Source organism: Hippocampus comes, unplaced genomic scaffold, assembly GCF_001891065.2.
Source record: "Hippocampus comes isolate QL1 unplaced genomic scaffold, H_comes_QL1_v1.1 scaffold147, whole genome shotgun sequence".
Lineage (NCBI taxonomy): Eukaryota > Metazoa > Chordata > Actinopteri > Syngnathiformes > Syngnathidae > Hippocampus > Hippocampus comes.
This window is the reverse complement of record NW_017805009.1, coordinates 2,139,373-2,157,258: the sequence shown is the minus strand read 5'-3', so window position 1 is coordinate 2,157,258 and position 17,886 is coordinate 2,139,373. Positions and strand designations below refer to the sequence as shown.

Below are 17,886 nucleotides of genomic sequence, written 5' to 3'. Positions count from 1 at the left end.
ATTTTCGGCCGCCAGAATATGCACTCTGCGCAGCATGCATCCTGAATGTAACCTAGGCCGCCATCTGCACTTGTATTGATGAAAAAAATTGTAGGCTAGATAGAAGTAGGCCCATTTTTTGCCTGCCAAGCAGGCACATGCTTACTGAAAAGGTGCATTTGGCCATCGGCGGACACATCACGGCTTCTGCAGAGAATGGCCTATGTTTGTTGGCCGCCATTCTGTGGCTGTGTTGCACTGCTTGGCCACAACTGAGAACTAATGAGGCTTCCTATCATGTGTGCCCAGAGAAAACACTCTCTGTGCCTCCCTCCTGCCTCTTACATGTCCAGGCAGTCTGCAAGATCTCCGCTGCAGCCTTTCCATCCCTCATTAGTGCTTTTTCGAATGCCATGTTTTCCCCCTCACACCTAATTCTGTTACTTTCTGCTCCGTTGCGTCTTTCCTTTCAAATATCCTCATTGCTAATTGTTTTCCGACACGCAAAGTCTATTTGTTTTTTTAGAGTTGTAAAGCCACTAGTTGCACCCAAGGAAGCTCCCTCGAAACACCATTTCTCTTTGTTTATGTCCACTGTGTTTTCAAATAAAGCTGTAGTTTGTCATATAAAATGTTTGGTTTTTTTGTAAAGCAGTCACAAATGACTGCGCTTTCTGCTCCTTGTTTCAATTTCCTTTCCACCCCCAGGGCATCTGGCGTATTCCAGTAGATGAAATTGATCGCCCAGGAAGCTTTGCATCTCATATGAACCGATCCATTGTTCTCTTGCTGGAGGTGCTATCACAACTCAAGGATCACGACACCTTGCTGAAAGTGTCTTTCATGCTGCAGAGAACCCCTGACCAGGGAAAGTAAGGGCCAATTTCCTGTGTAGCACTATCGTGTTTGCTTTTGACTTATGCATATGCATTTTTTTTCTGTCATCGCTCCTTCTCACGCACTTCTCTCCTCCTTAAATCCATCAAGAAAATATTTACGCGATGTTGATCGCCAGGTTTTGGCCAAGAGAGCATTTTTCCTCAATGTAAAAGTCCTGGAGGACAATCTGAAGAGTCTCAGTGCGGTAAGAAAGCACACATCAGGCTACTTACTGGATTTCCTTAAAACCACACCCTCCTTTTGCTGATTGTTATGGTTGTTTTTCAGGTGCAGCTTCCCAAAGCAGCGACCACCTCCATGGGGGAGATGACCACGACGGCCGCATCCAGCAGGCCAAGTTCAGAGGACAGCAAACATGCGCTGCCCAAAAAGGCGGCGCTCACAGAAGGGACCTGTACCACTGACACTGGACGCAAGGAAGGCTCCCTACCACAACGTCCTCCACTCGCACCATCTGCAGATAAAGGTGGCAAAGTTGAGAATCAACCTGGAAAGGTGGAATCTGCTGCGAGTGAAGGGCACAGAACAGGGTCAGAGGAGCCAATGGATTTGGAATCTGGCCATTGGAGGAGACCATCAACAACCACAGATACTCAAGACAGGGAAACAGAGACACCGGTCTCTCTGGGCACAATAGAGCCCCAGCAAAAAGTGTCTGACAGCAGCCGGACATCGGAGCTGTCTCTTGAAGAGCTAAGTATTAGTTCCAGGCAGCAACAGCTTCAGTCTTCGGCAAGCAAGGCCACTTTGACAGCTAGCAGCCCTGATCAAGTTTTACTTCGAAGACCCAGCAGAAAAAGGAAACTTTTAGAGGATGTAGAGTCTGGGAAAACCCTCCTACTTGACGCCTACAGAGTTTGGCAACAAGGCCAGAAAGTTATGACCTACGACCTAGGTCGCATTGAAAAGATCATGTCAGAGACGTACATGCTCATAAAACAGGTAAATGTCCTTTGCATGTGCCACACAACATGTACCAATTGTGCACACATTCATACTGTGTTGCCATCTACTATAATTCTTTTGATTCTGCATAGTCATGTAAGCTTTTATGGCCTCCTTTTAGATGAAATTACCCCTCACAAACACTGCTTCTTGTAGACAACCGCTATAAAACACTTTCCAACTTACGTTTTTGAGCTATAAAACAGATTTGGATGAAACATGCTGATTGGTTGTTCTCTCTTACCCAATGTAATTCTTTTGCATTTGTTGTTGTTCCTGCCGGTCAACGGGCTTCTGACTTTGGGAGAGGACTAATTTATATCTACAGTATTGTTGGTTCTGTGACTCTGGAGGGCAAGCAGCATACATCATTGATGGATGGAAGTCATGGAGAGAAAGTGTTTAATATAGAACAACAAAATATCAATTCTGCCGAATCACAACTGGACCCATCCAGCGAGGATGAACTGTATCGTGTTTGAATGTTACACTTGTCTGACTGTACAATCCTGTGGCTGCAAAACAAGCCCGAACAAGCCTATTGAGCTGCAGATCAATGTCGGCCCCACAGAAATTATTGTCACAGCACTGGAGTGGGAAGGCAGTAGCCAGAAGGGAGAGAGAGGGAGAGAGAGGATGATGAGAACGAACTTCAGTAAGATTTTCTCTGTCTCACAAACGCAAGTGGGCACAGCACGCAGCACAATACAGTAGTTCCACATGAGTCCACTATTGACAACAGCCACTTTTGATTTTATTCTACCGTATAGTTCTATAGTGCTCCATCATCACTACACCTACAAACAGACTTTCTTCCTTGCATGGCTCTATTTAATGGACTTATCTTGATTTATTTTAAGCTATTTGTTCTTTTAGATGTAAGATACAAACTACTATTGTAAAAATGTTGGCACTAGTATTTTTAAACAACTTTTCAAACCATTGAAAGGAAAGCTATATCCTCAGTGAAAGTATTGGCAATATCAAACAACTCCAAACTAGCCTACAGAATCCCACCGTTTGGGGGAATAGCTCATCTGCTCCATCCAGCAGCCTGCTGCAAGGAACAATATAGCAGTTTGATGACTATTACCACTAATTGCACCATGTTTGGCGATAGCCGAGCTCGACTACGCTCACATGCTCAGCATAGCAACCGCTGCAAACAGTGCTTAACTCCGCTGGTTCGCTGATCGATCCACTATTGTGATTCTGATACAGAGCTGGAAATCCATCATAGTTTTGTATTTTGTTCATTTGACACATGCACAAAAGAGCACATCAAAAGAGATTTATGAAGCGTAAGCCTCTGTGATTCGCACACTGTTCTAATATGATTATTGTTCCTCTTCTTGCTTCAGGTTGATGAGGATGTGGCTCTGGACCAGGCTGTGAAGTTCTGCCAGATACAGTTGGCTACTTCTGCCCAGCGACAGGTACATCCAGCTCATCTTTGTTACTCACCACGTATTCGCACTCCCGCAGCGTGAACATTCATTCGGAGCCACACAGTCACACTCTTTTCAGTCTGACTGGAATTCACACCAAAAAGTTATCATACCCTGCGATGACAAGTGACGTTGAACTTTTTGAAGAGTTACAGCAACAGTATTGTAGATTTGATTGAACAACAAATGTACCACAAACGACAACAGATGGCAGTGCGGCGCTTAAGAGCTTAGTGCCATTGATACTACTTAAAAGTGTAAAATATCACTCATGTTTTCATTGGTGCTCTTTCTCCTCCCTCTCCAAAAAAATGGTTTCCCTAATCTTGTATTTTGAAAAGGGTTTTAACAATAATTCCTTGAAGCCAATCAGAAAATGTCAAACCTTCGCGAGGACAATCAAGGCATGTTTGTGTCAGTGTGATGTGGCAGAACTGCACCAAGCAGCGAGAATAGAGAATCGTGCGTGAGGCGCCGGAGTCCAACACATTGACTATCATTAATCATTGAAAACTCTCCACAGACACACTCCAAAATCTTGTCAAAAGTTCTCCCAGACTCGTGAATAGTGCTGAACAGATGAATTTTCTCCCATTTTCAGGTTTAGTGTATTGACGTAAAATATTTGCCGGTATTCAGCGTGCATTTCATCTTGTTCATCAGGAGGTAAATTGTGCCAAATTGATAAATAATTTGGTGATTCCCAGACTTATTCAAGTCGATGCCGGCGCTAAATATAACCCAGTGAACCTCCCTATTGGCACTTGTGCCTTTTCCGCTAGTTCCCATTATGTCATTGATCTCAGCACAGCTGTAGTTTGCCTGTCACTCGCCTGTTCAGAAGCGCCGTCACTATGCAACCAATCTGGTCAAAGATGGAAATGAAACACTGGCACATATGAATGTCTTCTCGTAAAAACTGTGATACAAACTGAATGTTCCTAATTGATTTGCGCAAGACCATGCTAATTAAAACAAAACAAAACAAAACAAAACAAAAATCACCACCATATTATATTCAGTACCCTATCTGTTCTCCCCATTGCCCGTGACTCGACTTCATCACATCCTAATAAAAGAGTAGAGGGTGCATCTGGCGGCCTCCTACTTCTGCAGCCTAATCTAACAGCTGGCTATGTGGAATCATTGCGCCGCCTGCTCACATCGCAGAGTAGCAAATGTGAGGAGACACCTCTGTGCTCCAGGCCCCAACGTGAAAATTCTCTGCCTGCTTCCACGTCCACACATTCTTTCAAGCCCACACAAGTACAGAGTGCCAAGGTGCCTGTGTAGCACTGAGAATGAACGTTGGCTGGGTGGTTGCATTTATTTATATTATTTTAAATTTCCTCCATCGGAACTACATCCACATCTGCGCTAATCTGATTTAGGCCAGTCTCGCACCTTGTTCAGTTCTTAAACGCCACTGTACCAATGATTGGGAAAACTGGTGAGGTATTGGGTTACTTTTTTAAATCTTTAACTTATAAAATGAATAGTCGTGGAAAAAAACATTTTTCAGCAATTCCTTTCACAGTTTAACAAACGGTTGAAGCAAACAAACACCTTCACATTTAAAAGTTAAACCACCCATTCATCTCCTCATTTTCGAAATGACCCCTTTATTCGGGTCAAGCGTGGGCTGAAGCCTTGATTAGCTGATTTCGGGTGAGAGGTGTGCGTAGTGCAACATTGACTGGTTGCCAACCAATCACGGGGCAAAAATTGAACTACAATGCAACCAATTTAAGTGAAACTGCTACCCCACCAACGAGCAAAATCTCTTCCGCTTTAATTCAATCAAATCTGACTTAATCAACAATTGATTGCTTATTCCCTCAAACACATTTCTAAGAATCTGGCTTCTGTCACACTCAGACTGGTTCCATGTGGTGTGCCGCAGGTTTCGAAGGCTGAGATTTGCTAACACAAACCCCATTTCCATAGAAATTGGGATGTTGTGTAAAACATAAAACAAAAGAAAAAAAACAGAATACAATAATTTGTGAATCCTAAACCTAAATTGAATTCAGTACACAGACAAGATATTTATTGTTAAAACAGATAAACCTTTAACAACACTCAACAAGCGTTTGGCAACCGTGGACACTAATTGTAGAAGCTTTCATGGTGCCTTCACAAGATCTGCAGGTTACACACACACATGCACACGTACACATTGAGTTGCAAGCATTCAAATTCAAAATGAGTGAATACTTCCACAAAACAAAAGCAATGAAGTTGATCAGTTTAAACATGAAATATCTTGCCTTTATAGTGTAAGCATTTGAATATATGGTTTGTTGAAAAGCATTTGCACATTATTGTGTTCTGTTATTTTTGTTTTACACAATGTTCCAACTGCTTTGGAATTGGGATTTTCATAAGATGAGCTATCCCAATGGTGTCTGTTGTGCTGATGTTTCATTACTGAGTGAATCATCAAAGCTGGCACAACTGTGTAAGTGTTGTCCATGGATTGGGAAGGTTGCTCTTTCTTCTTTATTCAATTTCCCTGCTCTCTGCAATATGATCCCCTTGGCAAGCTCCTACTTTACATGCCAGCTGAGATTCGAAAAGGCTTTTGCACAAGAGTTTCACCATTGCTGAACATTTTGTGCTTTTATGATTCATTTGTAAAAACGCATGTTGTCGGCGGGGGCAGGGTTTTCAACATTGTATCCCAGAATTTGAACAACATGAGACAGCCATGAAGAACCTGGCCATCGAGGTCCTTCCATTCTCTTATTCAATTTTCATCCATTTAAAAAGGAGGATGAGAGAAAGTATTCATTTCTGCTAACTGTGCTCCACTGTTGCCATGGCAGCAGCTGTGGGAGCCAGCCCACTGTTGTCACAGGTTGTTTGTGCAACTCTTGTGTTTTGTAAGTGGTCCTCTAAAAGACATTCAGGAATGCAGCAGAGAGGGATTCAGAGACCGCAATTTAGGGAAGTGATAAGATTTGTGGACTCAGAACTTTGGCTCGTTTGGCTTCCTTCACAACCGAGAGTTTTTGATCAGGTTGTCACTCAAGATCAGAGGATGCTATCTTAACCTACCTGAGCTGCGTTCGGCTGGTGCACCCCCAGTCAGTGAGAGCTGCTCATAACAACTCCCCCTTTCTGTGTCTCCCGCAGCCCATATGCGACGCGCCTACCACGCCTAAATACAAGGAGCACAGAGATCTCTTCTTCCCTGCCTCTCTGCCAACGCCGGTTCTGCTCGGCCACGCCACCTGCCACCCATTGTCCAACCAGGACGGCCAAGCCAAAGTGATGTTTGAGCCCCTGAGCAAGTTACCCAGACCTCAAACGTCGGGCTTCCATGATCAGCAACCACAGAGGAGAATGGCTTGCCACCCTGCGGCAGCAGCAGCTTTGTCCTTCTTACAACACACAGGTAGAGTGAGAGACACTTCGCCACAGTCCTTTGAAATTGTCCATGAAAGGTTGGCGTCTTTTAGCAGAAGCTCTAAGATAGAGCTCGGCTGGACCAACAGAGGGCGCCTGTCGACTTATGTAGTTGTACTGTATTACATAATAGCCTGTCAAACTGCATTACGCCTACGGTTCATTTTAGACTCTGTGACACAAGGTTTTGGTGTAATTATTTCACTTATGTACATGTTCAGCGGAGCATCTGTGAGTCAGCTTGATGTAATAGTTACGAGTGCACTCGCCCTTCCGTTGTGTCAGAAATGTGTCACTCCTGGTCTCAATAAGTGCTTCATTGGAGAGTTTTGCGTTTTTAGTCGCAAACAGCCTTTCGACATGTCTATGAGGGGCCAATTGGACATAGGTTTTATCCATTTATATTTATGAACAGTTTCATGGAAAATTATAAATATCCAGGTCCAGAAAGTAAAAACCCTGCCACAGTTTGGCTTTAGCCACGGATTCTTCTGCTACTCCCCAGGAGCTTGTTGTGTTTTTACTCTCTGGACATTGATTTGACACCTCTGCTGAAGTGGTACATACTCGACTGGTCACCAGGCAATCACAGGGCACATATAGACAAACAACCACAAGTGGGGCCATTCACACCAATGAACAATTTAAAATCTCCAATTACCCGATGCGTCTTTTTGTAAGACGGGACCAACCCGGAGTACCGAGAGAATGACTGTCCGTGTTTTATGTTATGTGTTGTGTTTATTATTTTACTTTATGTTAACTGTTTTGTTAAGCGCTTTGTTACAGCCGCAGCTGTTGTGAAAGCGCTATATAAATCAGGATGTATTGTATTGTATTGTAAAACTTATGCAAGCAGAGGGAGAACATGCAAACTCCACACAGGAAGGGCGGAGCAGAAATTTTAACCTCAAACCTCCGAACTGTCAAGCAGTCATGCGAACCACTGGTCCATCATGCTGGCAAATAAAAACTTGAGTAATAAAAGCATGACATGGATTTTGTTTTTGTTATATAAATCAACCGCGAAAGTAGCCACTAGATGGCAATGCTTGTAGAAAGCACCCAAGGCAAATTTATTCCCTAAAATGATTTTATATTTTGCGGCATTAATAAATCCAACTATGGGTGTGATGGTAATGGCTATTAATCATACGTGACTTCATAATTCAAGATTCTCAAGTTTTTTTCCCCCAATGAAACAATAAAATTAAACTGTTGGCCAAACAGAGACTAAGATAAGATAAGAAAACCTTTATTTGTCTCACAATGGGGAAATTCCCAACTCTTTTTTTTTTTTTTTTAACTTTTCACTATTTGGGAGATAATGAGCAGTTGGATATCTTTTTAAATCTGCACAAGGGATACAGTCTTTGCATGCAAATACTGTCCACAACAATTAAAAGCCTCAGGATAGTGTATATATTTTCTTTCTCCGACATCCAGACACCATTGTTGCAGAAGCTTAAAAATGTATTAATTCGTTTCTAATTAGATCCATCTTAGCTGCAGGGGATTTTTTTTTTTTTTTGTAAAAATTTTATGAAGTGCAAAATTACCTTTCCGATTGACATCAATGCTTGCTCTAACTAAGAAACATTACATTCTGCGTCTGTTAAAACATTGCATTCTGTGTCTCTTGCATCTAATCGGCAAAATGATCCGATCAATTAAAGATGTCTGAACAAAGACAAAAGTTGTGGCTACAGATAAACAAAGTTGCAGCTGGGGTGACATTTTAGGGGATTGACGTTTTTTTTATTATTATTATTATTATTATTATCATGTCTTCTGATTTATTATAAATGAACAGAAATGATCTGTTTGATCTGCTTATGGACTGTAACATATTTTTGTTGTTGCTCACCCCGCACACCACCCTAGAGGAGCGTGAGGAGCTCACAGAGGGGCTCTTGTACCGACAACAGGAATCACACCTCTGTCAGCAGATGAAACTGGCCACTGTGTCCCAGGCGCGTGAAGCAGCAGCAGCAGCCGGCTGGTACCGGGAGGAAACGGCCACATGTAGCAGCAGTGGCAGCAGCACGCAGCAGTGTACAGGTCAGCAACACAGCAGATGGCTTCAAAAAAGCGCAAGTGTACTCAACCTTAATGATGCCTGCAAAAGAAGTTCTGTTTTGGGTAGGATGATGACTTTCTCAATTTCATTTAGCACTTTTGATAATTTATTACAAAATCCAGAGTAAATAGGATGTGTTTAATTTGGGACTTGAATTCTCAATTGCAGATTGACTCATCTGCCTTTTGTATGAAACAAACAAAAGGTATTTTAAAATTATCTGTTATTTGGGATAATAGAAATTGTATGCTTCAAAAGTATGATTGGTATCGGTTACTTGGTATTGTATCGGTGAATACTGGAGTTGAGTACTGAAAAAAGCCGTATCGAACACAGTCTCGACTTTATTCCGTTTTTTATTGATCAGCAGTAAAACGTGGGTTGGTTTCACCCAAATCACCTATGTTGGACCAAAAAGCGCAGAAAACAAGCTTTTTGTGAAGATATATTTTCTAGCAGGAGTGACTTTTACACTCATCATTTTTGCTTCTGTGATGCTTTTAACATCTGAGCAGTCCTTTTTCTCTATAAAATACCAACAGCTGGCGAAATCAGAGCTGCCCAAATCTTTTCTCTTACCCATTCCATTAAAAAAATTAACTTGACAGCAATTGCCGTCACTCTTCATTAGGGTTCCCGTTTCACGTCAGCGTTGAACATAAATTGAATTATTGTTCTTCACCAAAACATTTGTATGCCACTATTTTCCATGACGTCTGATTTCAAAGTCAATACAGTTTTTCCACGATGACAACCAATCGAAAAGGCGTTGGGTGAAGCGACAGCTTATCAAGCCTACTCCCTCTTTTTCATGACAAAAAGTATTTCAGCAAAGAAAATCATTGACCACAACTCAAGCTATTAGCCTTGAGAAGCTCCACTGTACTGGATAGAGGCCATGAAAGTAAAACAATGACTTGTGATGTGTATCCATGTTTCTCCCCAGACCAGCAGCACTATGCCAGCAGTGATCTGTCAAAGCTTCCAGACCCCAGTCGAATCCGCTCCCGCGTCCCGCCTAACATGCCAAAGCTCTTCATCCCCTCCGCTGTCACTAAGTTCCCCCCGGAAATCACAGTGACTCCCCCGACGCCCACGCTTCTCTCCCCCAAAGGCAGCATCTCGGAGGAAACCAAACAAAGGCTAAAGGTGGGGGATTCCGAACGGCACTTTTGATTCTGTGCGCATGCCACAGCGCTCATCGCTGACCTCTACTGTCTGCTCCCCACGTAGAATGTCATCCTATCGTCGCAGTCTGCCGCCACGGTCAAGAAGGACACTCTGAGCCAGCCTTCCCTGGAGGTGCAGGAGACATCCAGCCAGGAGTCTTCACTAGAGAGCGAGTCGGACGAGGAGGATGATTACATGGACATCTGAGACTCTCCAGGCCTCCTGTGTGGAAAGACCTTTGAGCGTTTATTCCATAGCCTTCAAATCGAACTTAAGGTCCATGTACTAGCACTCTCATTGTCCTCACCACAATTCAGCGTAGTAGTGTACCGCAATTATACCTTACTAGTAACTATTGTGCTGCACTAGTAACAGGCCCAACTAGTAGGCATTTGTCACACGCTAGTAACCTGATCAAGGATAGCCAATAAACATTCGAACGGCTTTCCATAAAGCTGCTTGAGCATTTATTGGATAACCAACTTAAGGTTCATGTATCCGTATGCTCCTTATCCTCACTAGCAAGTCAAGTCAGCACACTAGTAGAACTTTGTCTGACTAGTCATGGTTTTCAACTACTAGTGCACATTTGAATTGTATTAGTAGAGCACTTGCTTCTTGTCTTTAAAAAGTACAAACATCTGATGCATTTCAATCGTAATCAACACGAGCACCCAAATATTCAGTGTACCTTTCACACCACCCCAGGTTAACACACGTTCTGCCGTAGGGGTTATTTTTCACTTAGGTGGCGTTCCATTCACTTGAAACATATCGACAGTGGAAACTGCATAAGGTTTATTAAACGCACCATTAGAACTACTTTGACATACTAGTTGGACAACGACATGTTACTAATGTTGAAAAACTGCACACATTGATCACAGAGCGCTGGGTGTCTTACTCGTGACATTATCAAATTCTACTAGCTAACATCTTGCCCTTCACGAGGAGTACTTGCAGTAGTGAATGTCAACCAGCGCAGTTGTTGTCAAACTTTTTATGCCAAGTACTACCTAAAAAAACAATATAAAGTGCCACACGTGTCATCGTGATGACCATCATTAAAATCCAGTGATGTAGTACGTCTGAAATAATAATAGTGCAAGTCACTCTAACATTATGCACATTACGAGTATAGACAAATTGTACTAAAAAGTTCAAAACAACTGACCTGTATTTGTGCGGTATACCTTCAAGTACCACAAGAGTGAGCCCCAGTACCTCTAGTGGTACTTTGAGAATCACTGATCAAGTGTAGAGTTTTATCTCACGAGTAAAATATGGTTGTCCTACAAGTGTGCTGAATTGTCTCAGGACAGAAAGTGTGCTAGTACATGGACCTTAAGTTGAATGTCCAGGACATCAAATAAATCCTCAAACAGCTTTCCATACTCCTGTGCTAGCGGACCGCACTCGACTGACTCTATCAAGCACTGCGCCAGTTTCATCGGGGTTCTTGTTGCTGGAGAACACGTCGCTGCAGCTTTGGTTTTGATTGATGCCATTGTCGCCCCTCCCCGTCAACTGAGAGAATGCAGTATTCTCATCGGCTCTGGCCATGTCACAGTGTGGCCCAGCTTGTGTGAATTATCAGAGCTTTAGTCTCAGCATGACTCTAACGTGCCATTTATGCATATCACAGCGGCACGCCCAGCAGCCTGTCACCCATTTATGCCTCACCATTTCTGCGGTCTGCCCCGAACTGCACCTTTGTAACATGGGATGAGGACCGATGCCGGTTGTGGTGCATTTCAATGGACAGCACAGGTGACAAAAGGACAGTCACCGCACAACGCTGTAACCTGTAGCACACATGGGAAATGTTTACACTCAACCTTGGGTCAACCGAGCACTCAAGCGTGCTGCTTTTGTACACGCCGTGTTCCTGCAAGACTATATTGTTTCTTTCTCGGTAGTGCATCTGTAGCTGTGAGGTTCTCACCAGGGAGACGCCCGTCACCAGCACTGATGTGAATGATGTTGAAAGAGGACGTTTTGTACATATCGGAATCCAAATGTCTTTGGCAGCAGTACTGAGGTGTTGATGTAGTACGTCTGAAATAATAATAGTGCAAGTCACTCTAACATTATGCACATTACGAGTATAGACAAATTGTACTAAAAAGTTCAAAACAACTGACCTGTATTTGTGCGGTATACCTTCAAGTACCACAAGAGTGAGCCCCAGTACCTCTAGTGGTACTTTGAGAATCACTGATCAAGTGTAGAGTTTTATCTCACGAGTAAAATATGGTTGTCCTACAAGTGTGCTGAATTGTCTCAGGACAGAAAGTGTGCTAGTACATGGACCTTAAGTTGAATGTCCAGGACATCAAATAAATCCTCAAACAGCTTTCCATACTCCTGTGCTAGCGGACCGCACTCGACTGACTCTATCAAGCACTGCGCCAGTTTCATCGGGGTTCTTGTTGCTGGAGAACACGTCGCTGCAGCTTTGGTTTTGATTGATGCCATTGTCGCCCCTCCCCGTCAACTGAGAGAATGCAGTATTCTCATCGGCTCTGGCCATGTCACAGTGTGGCCCAGCTTGTGTGAATTATCAGAGCTTTAGTCTCAGCATGACTCTAACGTGCCATTTATGCATATCACAGCGGCACGCCCAGCAGCCTGTCACCCATTTATGCCTCACCATTTCTGCGGTCTGCCCCGAACTGCACCTTTGTAACATGGGATGAGGACCGATGCCGGTTGTGGTGCATTTCAATGGACAGCACAGGTGACAAAAGGACAGTCACCGCACAACGCTGTAACCTGTAGCACACATGGGAAATGTTTACACTCAACCTTGGGTCAACCGAGCACTCAAGCGTGCTGCTTTTGTACACGCCGTGTTCCTGCAAGACTATATTGTTTCTTTCTCGGTAGTGCATCTGTAGCTGTGAGGTTCTCACCAGGGAGACGCCCGTCACCAGCACTGATGTGAATGATGTTGAAAGAGGACGTTTTGTACATATCGGAATCCAAATGTCTTTGGCAGCAGTACTGAGGTGTGCGTCTGTGTGAGTGGGTGGCTGAGCGAGGGGGTGTGTGTGTGTGTGTGTGTGTGTGTGTGTGTGTGTGTGTGTGTGTGTGTGTGTGTGCGTGTGCGTGTGTGGGCGCGCATGCAAGAAATTGAGATTGGCTTTAATTCCAAACCCATAACTGAATTCACTCGAATTCATGCATGCTGAAGTGGTGTCTCTAAATTCCGATGCCTTTTCATTGGTCAATTTGTCCCGTTACTCAGTGGAAGACAACAGAATGTTTTTTTACTAATTGTTTTCTATCAAAATAATGCTATCTACTGGGTTGTTGTTGTTGTTTTTTTTTAAACGTGAATCAAACTGTAAATGGAAAAACTGTAGATGATTAGTCTTGACATCAAAACCTTTTTATATTTTTATTTCATTACATGGTTGTTGCATTAAGGTGTGTGATATTGTTCTGTTTTTGTTTTTTTTCTGCTGAGCTTTTGGAAATGTACCCCAGCTGAGAGCTTGCCTCAGTCTAACATGGATGTCTAACCAAAAATATCTTCGAAAATGTCAAGACTTTGTTCTGCTATTGGCTATTTTAAATGCATCCCAATACGGCAGATAACACCGTGTTTATCTCTGTGGTGAGTTTGAGGTCTGCGGGAGAGTTGGGAAGACCAACGCTGAGCACCAGCGACACCACAACAACGCATGCTGACGTGTGACATCTTTGTCAAGTATAGTGATCTGTCATGGAATTAACTAAATGACATCTTAATGCATGTCTAAACACTTCCTTTGTATCTTGACATTTTCACATGTAGAAACAAATCTTCCATTCCACAGTATTAAAATATTGCTACTGTTCAGCCCAAGATACCTCTTAACTCCTAATTTCGGTATTTGACCAAATCTACAATGGGACGTGTTTACACTTCAACTTGAATTAAAATAAACCTTGAAATTATGAATCAAGCATTATCTTTTCTAAGGCATGTTCAATAAAAGACAAAGCCTCAACTACAAATAGTTTGTGGCTGTTTACATCTTTGCGTCAATACAAGTGATCATATTGTCCACCAGATGTACAAGACACAAGTTCTCTTAAATGACTTAATCAGACTTGTCATGTTTTCTTGTTTGGATTCGTTTGTGCTGTATACGGGTGCTCGTCAAAAAAAGTAGAATATCATGAAAAAGTTGATTGATTTCAGTAATACTATTCAAAAAGTGAAACTCGTGTAATGCATATACATTCCACACAGACTGATACATATCAAGTGTTCATTCATTTTAAGTTCGATGAGTATATCCATCCATTTTCTGATCTGCTTATCCTCACAAGGGTCGCGGGGCGTGCTGGAGCCTATCCCAGCTGTCTTCGGGCATCCTGAACCGGTTGTCAGCAAATCGCAGGGCACATGGAGACGAACAACCATCCGCGCTCACACTCACACCTAGGGGCAATTTAGAAAGTTCAATCAGCTTGCCATGCATCTTTTTGGAATGTGGGAGGAAACCGGAGTACCCGGAGAATACCATCGGAAGGCACGGGAGAACATGCAAACACAGGAAAGCTGCAATGGAACCCTGCACCTCTGCACTGTGAGGCCGATGCGTTCCAGTCGATCACCGGGCCGCCCCCAAATTAAAATGAATTAACACTTGAAATGTATCAGTCTCTGTCAAACGAATGTATGCATGACACAAGGTTCACTTTTTGAATAACTAAAATAAAAATTTTTGATGAGCACCTTTCATATCTATTTAACAGTTAAGATAAAACTGATTCAATCACGGTATGAGATAATCCATTTGTTTTTTGTTGAAATGGTATTTTCGAGCTGGAAATGAGTGCAAGTGGCAATATACTTGAGTGAAGTTATGTGAGGGCAGGGTTGCCAAACTTGTCATTGCACATCATACCGTGAACAAAAATTTAAATGCAACTCTTGGTTTTGCTGCAATTTCTCCTTTTTCGGGTGTACACATTGAGTGAGTGCATCTCTTTTGCCAGTATCAATCCATTAAACTCACAGGTGTGGCATATTAAGATACTGGTTCGACAGCATGCATATTGCACAGGTGTGCCACAGGCTGCCCACAATAAAAGGCCACTCCAAAATAAGCACTTAAGGCTGCCCTTTGTGGGGTGTTTCAAATGAAACAGGCTGAAATGTTGTTTCTGCTTTTTAGTAGATCGATGCAGAAACGCATGAGTAACAGTTTGAACAGCCTGAATCATGGATGGGCAACTTAAAAAAGCTGGAGGTAGCCACAATTTTTCATTCATGCTACTGGGGGATACATAGGACCACGTACGTGAGGATTTGAACGTTCAAAAAAAATACCATACTGTGATTTTATTTGATTTTTTTGCATGCATTCATGCAAACAAAGGCTCTCGTGCAGAAAAGGCACTAAACCACAAACCAACAGTGAACACTATGCTGTGTGTGCCATGTAGTGGTCAATAATGATACTTTATTACAACTTAAATCTATACAGTGGATACTCACTATTCGCATGGGATAGAGCAGGGGTGTAAAACTCATTTTTGTCGCAGGCCACTTTTGAATTGCGTCTTCCCTCGGAGGGCTGTTATGATGTTTAATCTCATTATCGCATTATTACTTCTAAGGGTAACAAAATGAATTTAAAATCCCAACATTTATTACACATGACAATTTGACATTTCGGAACATTTTTTTAGCAAGGATCATGCAAGTTGACACACATGATTTTCTTTCGGGGAGGGGCCACATAAAAAGATGTGGCGAGCCAGATCTGGCCCCCGGGCCTTGGGTTTGACACCCGTTGGATAGAGACTGGGTCGGCCTACCAAACAGGGAAAATCCGCACATAATTGAGACCCGTTGAAATGCATTTGAAAATAAGATTTCGTTTTTTGTAATCCCCCCAAAAACAAAAAAAATTGCACTATACATTCTCTATGAAAAGCTTGGACTTTATCACGAATAAATAAATACATGAAAATACTGGGGGGGGAAAAACTGAATAAGTGGATTCACCGGTGCTGAGCCATGCGTATAAGCAGGGTCAACTGTAGTAGAGGAAACCTGTTAATAATACTCCCCCCCACCCCCCTGAAAAAATAAACAATTTGAGGGGTAGGGGGGCTAATTAATCAAGGGGTCATTGAGAGTATGGGCACCAAATGCCCATGGTCTGAATGATTATGCTCTAACACACGTGTCAAACGTGGCCCGGGGGCCAGATCCGGCCTGCCACGTTATTTTATGTGGCCTGCGAAAGCAATCGTGTGTCAACTTGGATGACCCTTGCTAAAATCTGAACCGAAATGTCAATTCCCTCAAATCCGAGGGAAGATGTAACTCCAGATGAAAATGAGTTTGATACTCCTGCTCCAACAAATACAATGACGTACCGCCTGAAATATGCTAGCCAAGACGTCCACTCGCCAGAGGCTGAGTTGCACTGTGTTTAGTTATCGACTACCTGTGTCGCGTGCCTGCACAAAGTGGTAGCTCACTTATTATGTTCGGTGTGGGAGCCCTATAATAATTACCCTATCCTGTGACATAATTGCCTGTCCTCTTATTTCTCAAGGTACGACATCTTTCTGAAAACACGATAAGCAGAACATTTTGCAGTGAAAATGTTTTTCCTGAACAGACCACCCCGCGTACCACTTTGGTGCTGAAAGGGCTCGTACCTTCGGGTGTGAAGTCTGCGACACGAGGGAAGTCATTAGTCTTCATTAGCAACTTCAAGCAGTTTCTTATGAAGTGCTGCGAAGTTGTCATTTGCCCCTTTGCCCGAGTGAGATGTGGCCTTTGTTTTCTTATGTGGATGGCCAAATGTGAGCATCGCCGGCCCCCGCTTGCAACATGGGACACTCACATATTGGGGGATTTACTTTGAACTTGATTACAAATAAGAGAACACTGCAGCTAAGGTTGCCGTTATGTTGGATTCTCCACCGTGTCCTAAATTAGACAACGTGTTGATTTTAAAATCCGCCACACACACTTGAACTTGTTCCATGCCAGCTTTGAGCTCCTCTCTCGACCACCTTCTCATAGTGGCTACTGAGGCATCAAAAGGGCATGCTGCATGGCTAATGTGAGCGCAAGGTGTGAGATTTCTCGTCAATCCACTCCGGGGGCTCTTTATTGGGCCGCAACAGAGCCGTCTGATCCTCGGCCCGGGCTGTATATTGGCAGCTGTTAACAGTGGAGCGCAGGGGGATCTGTGCAGTGAAAGCAAATGGCCGAAAGGCTGACACCAGGGAGGCGGAACATGGATCTCCCTGCAAGTGAGCGACAGGTAATGGGGAGAAAAGTGAGTCCAGCTTGGTTCGAAATATTCAGGTGGCCTTCTTTCACTCGGGTTTGCCAGTTTTGTCCCAAGGCCTCGCTCTGTTACCTGCACGATGACACCGACAGAGCTGATCCACCTTTTGTCCCAATAGTAATGTAGGAGCTTGGGCAGCGCAGCGAACATAAATATATTGTGTAATTGCTCATCAGTTCCCGTTGCCATCCCCTCACTGATTCCAGCTATGGTTTTGGAACCGTATTATTTTAATTGGACGTAAGTGACTAGTGTAAAAGGGACATTGTACCAAGAAAAAAAAGTGCGGTGAAATTAAAATTTCAAGGCAACAAACTTTGGTAAAATTTTAAATTGGGCAATTCAACTGAGTACATTAAGTTTTGTGTTGTGAAAACGGTCTTTTCTGCATTTGGCAATTTGACCCTTGTATTGCCCCCCCCCCCCCAGCCTACAACTTAAAGATACAGTATAAAGAATAGCTACTCAACAAATAGTTTTGCAGCAAACTACTTGCTTGCTTTGATGTGCTACCAGACATCATTGCCATGAATGTCAATATTTTTTTCCCATCTTAAATTACTGTTTTTTACTACTCATATACAGTATACATACATATATATATATATATATATATATATATATATATATATAGAGA

General features: G+C 42.9%; 1 protein-coding gene across 5 annotated transcripts in view; it reads left to right on the top strand.

Moving 5' to 3' along the window:
* The window catches only part of cabin1 (calcineurin binding protein 1), a 39,456-nt gene extending 25,525 nt beyond the window's left edge, over positions 1-13,931 (top strand). For all 5 annotated transcript variants that reach the window (XM_019862781.1, XM_019862780.1, XM_019862784.1 and 2 more), the window contains 9 exons: positions 688-851; positions 967-1,063; positions 1,147-1,821; positions 3,186-3,260; positions 6,411-6,672; positions 8,568-8,744; positions 9,710-9,912; positions 9,997-11,974; positions 12,945-13,931. In XM_019862781.1, coding sequence (XP_019718340.1) covers positions 688-851; positions 967-1,063; positions 1,147-1,821; positions 3,186-3,260; positions 6,411-6,672; positions 8,568-8,744; positions 9,710-9,912; positions 9,997-10,140 — 1,797 coding nt within the window. In that variant the 3' untranslated portion in view covers positions 10,141-11,974; positions 12,945-13,931. The remainder of the gene's footprint in view (positions 1-687; positions 852-966; positions 1,064-1,146; positions 1,822-3,185; positions 3,261-6,410; positions 6,673-8,567; positions 8,745-9,709; positions 9,913-9,996; positions 11,975-12,944) is intronic.
* Positions 13,932-17,886: the final 3,955 nt, after the last annotated feature.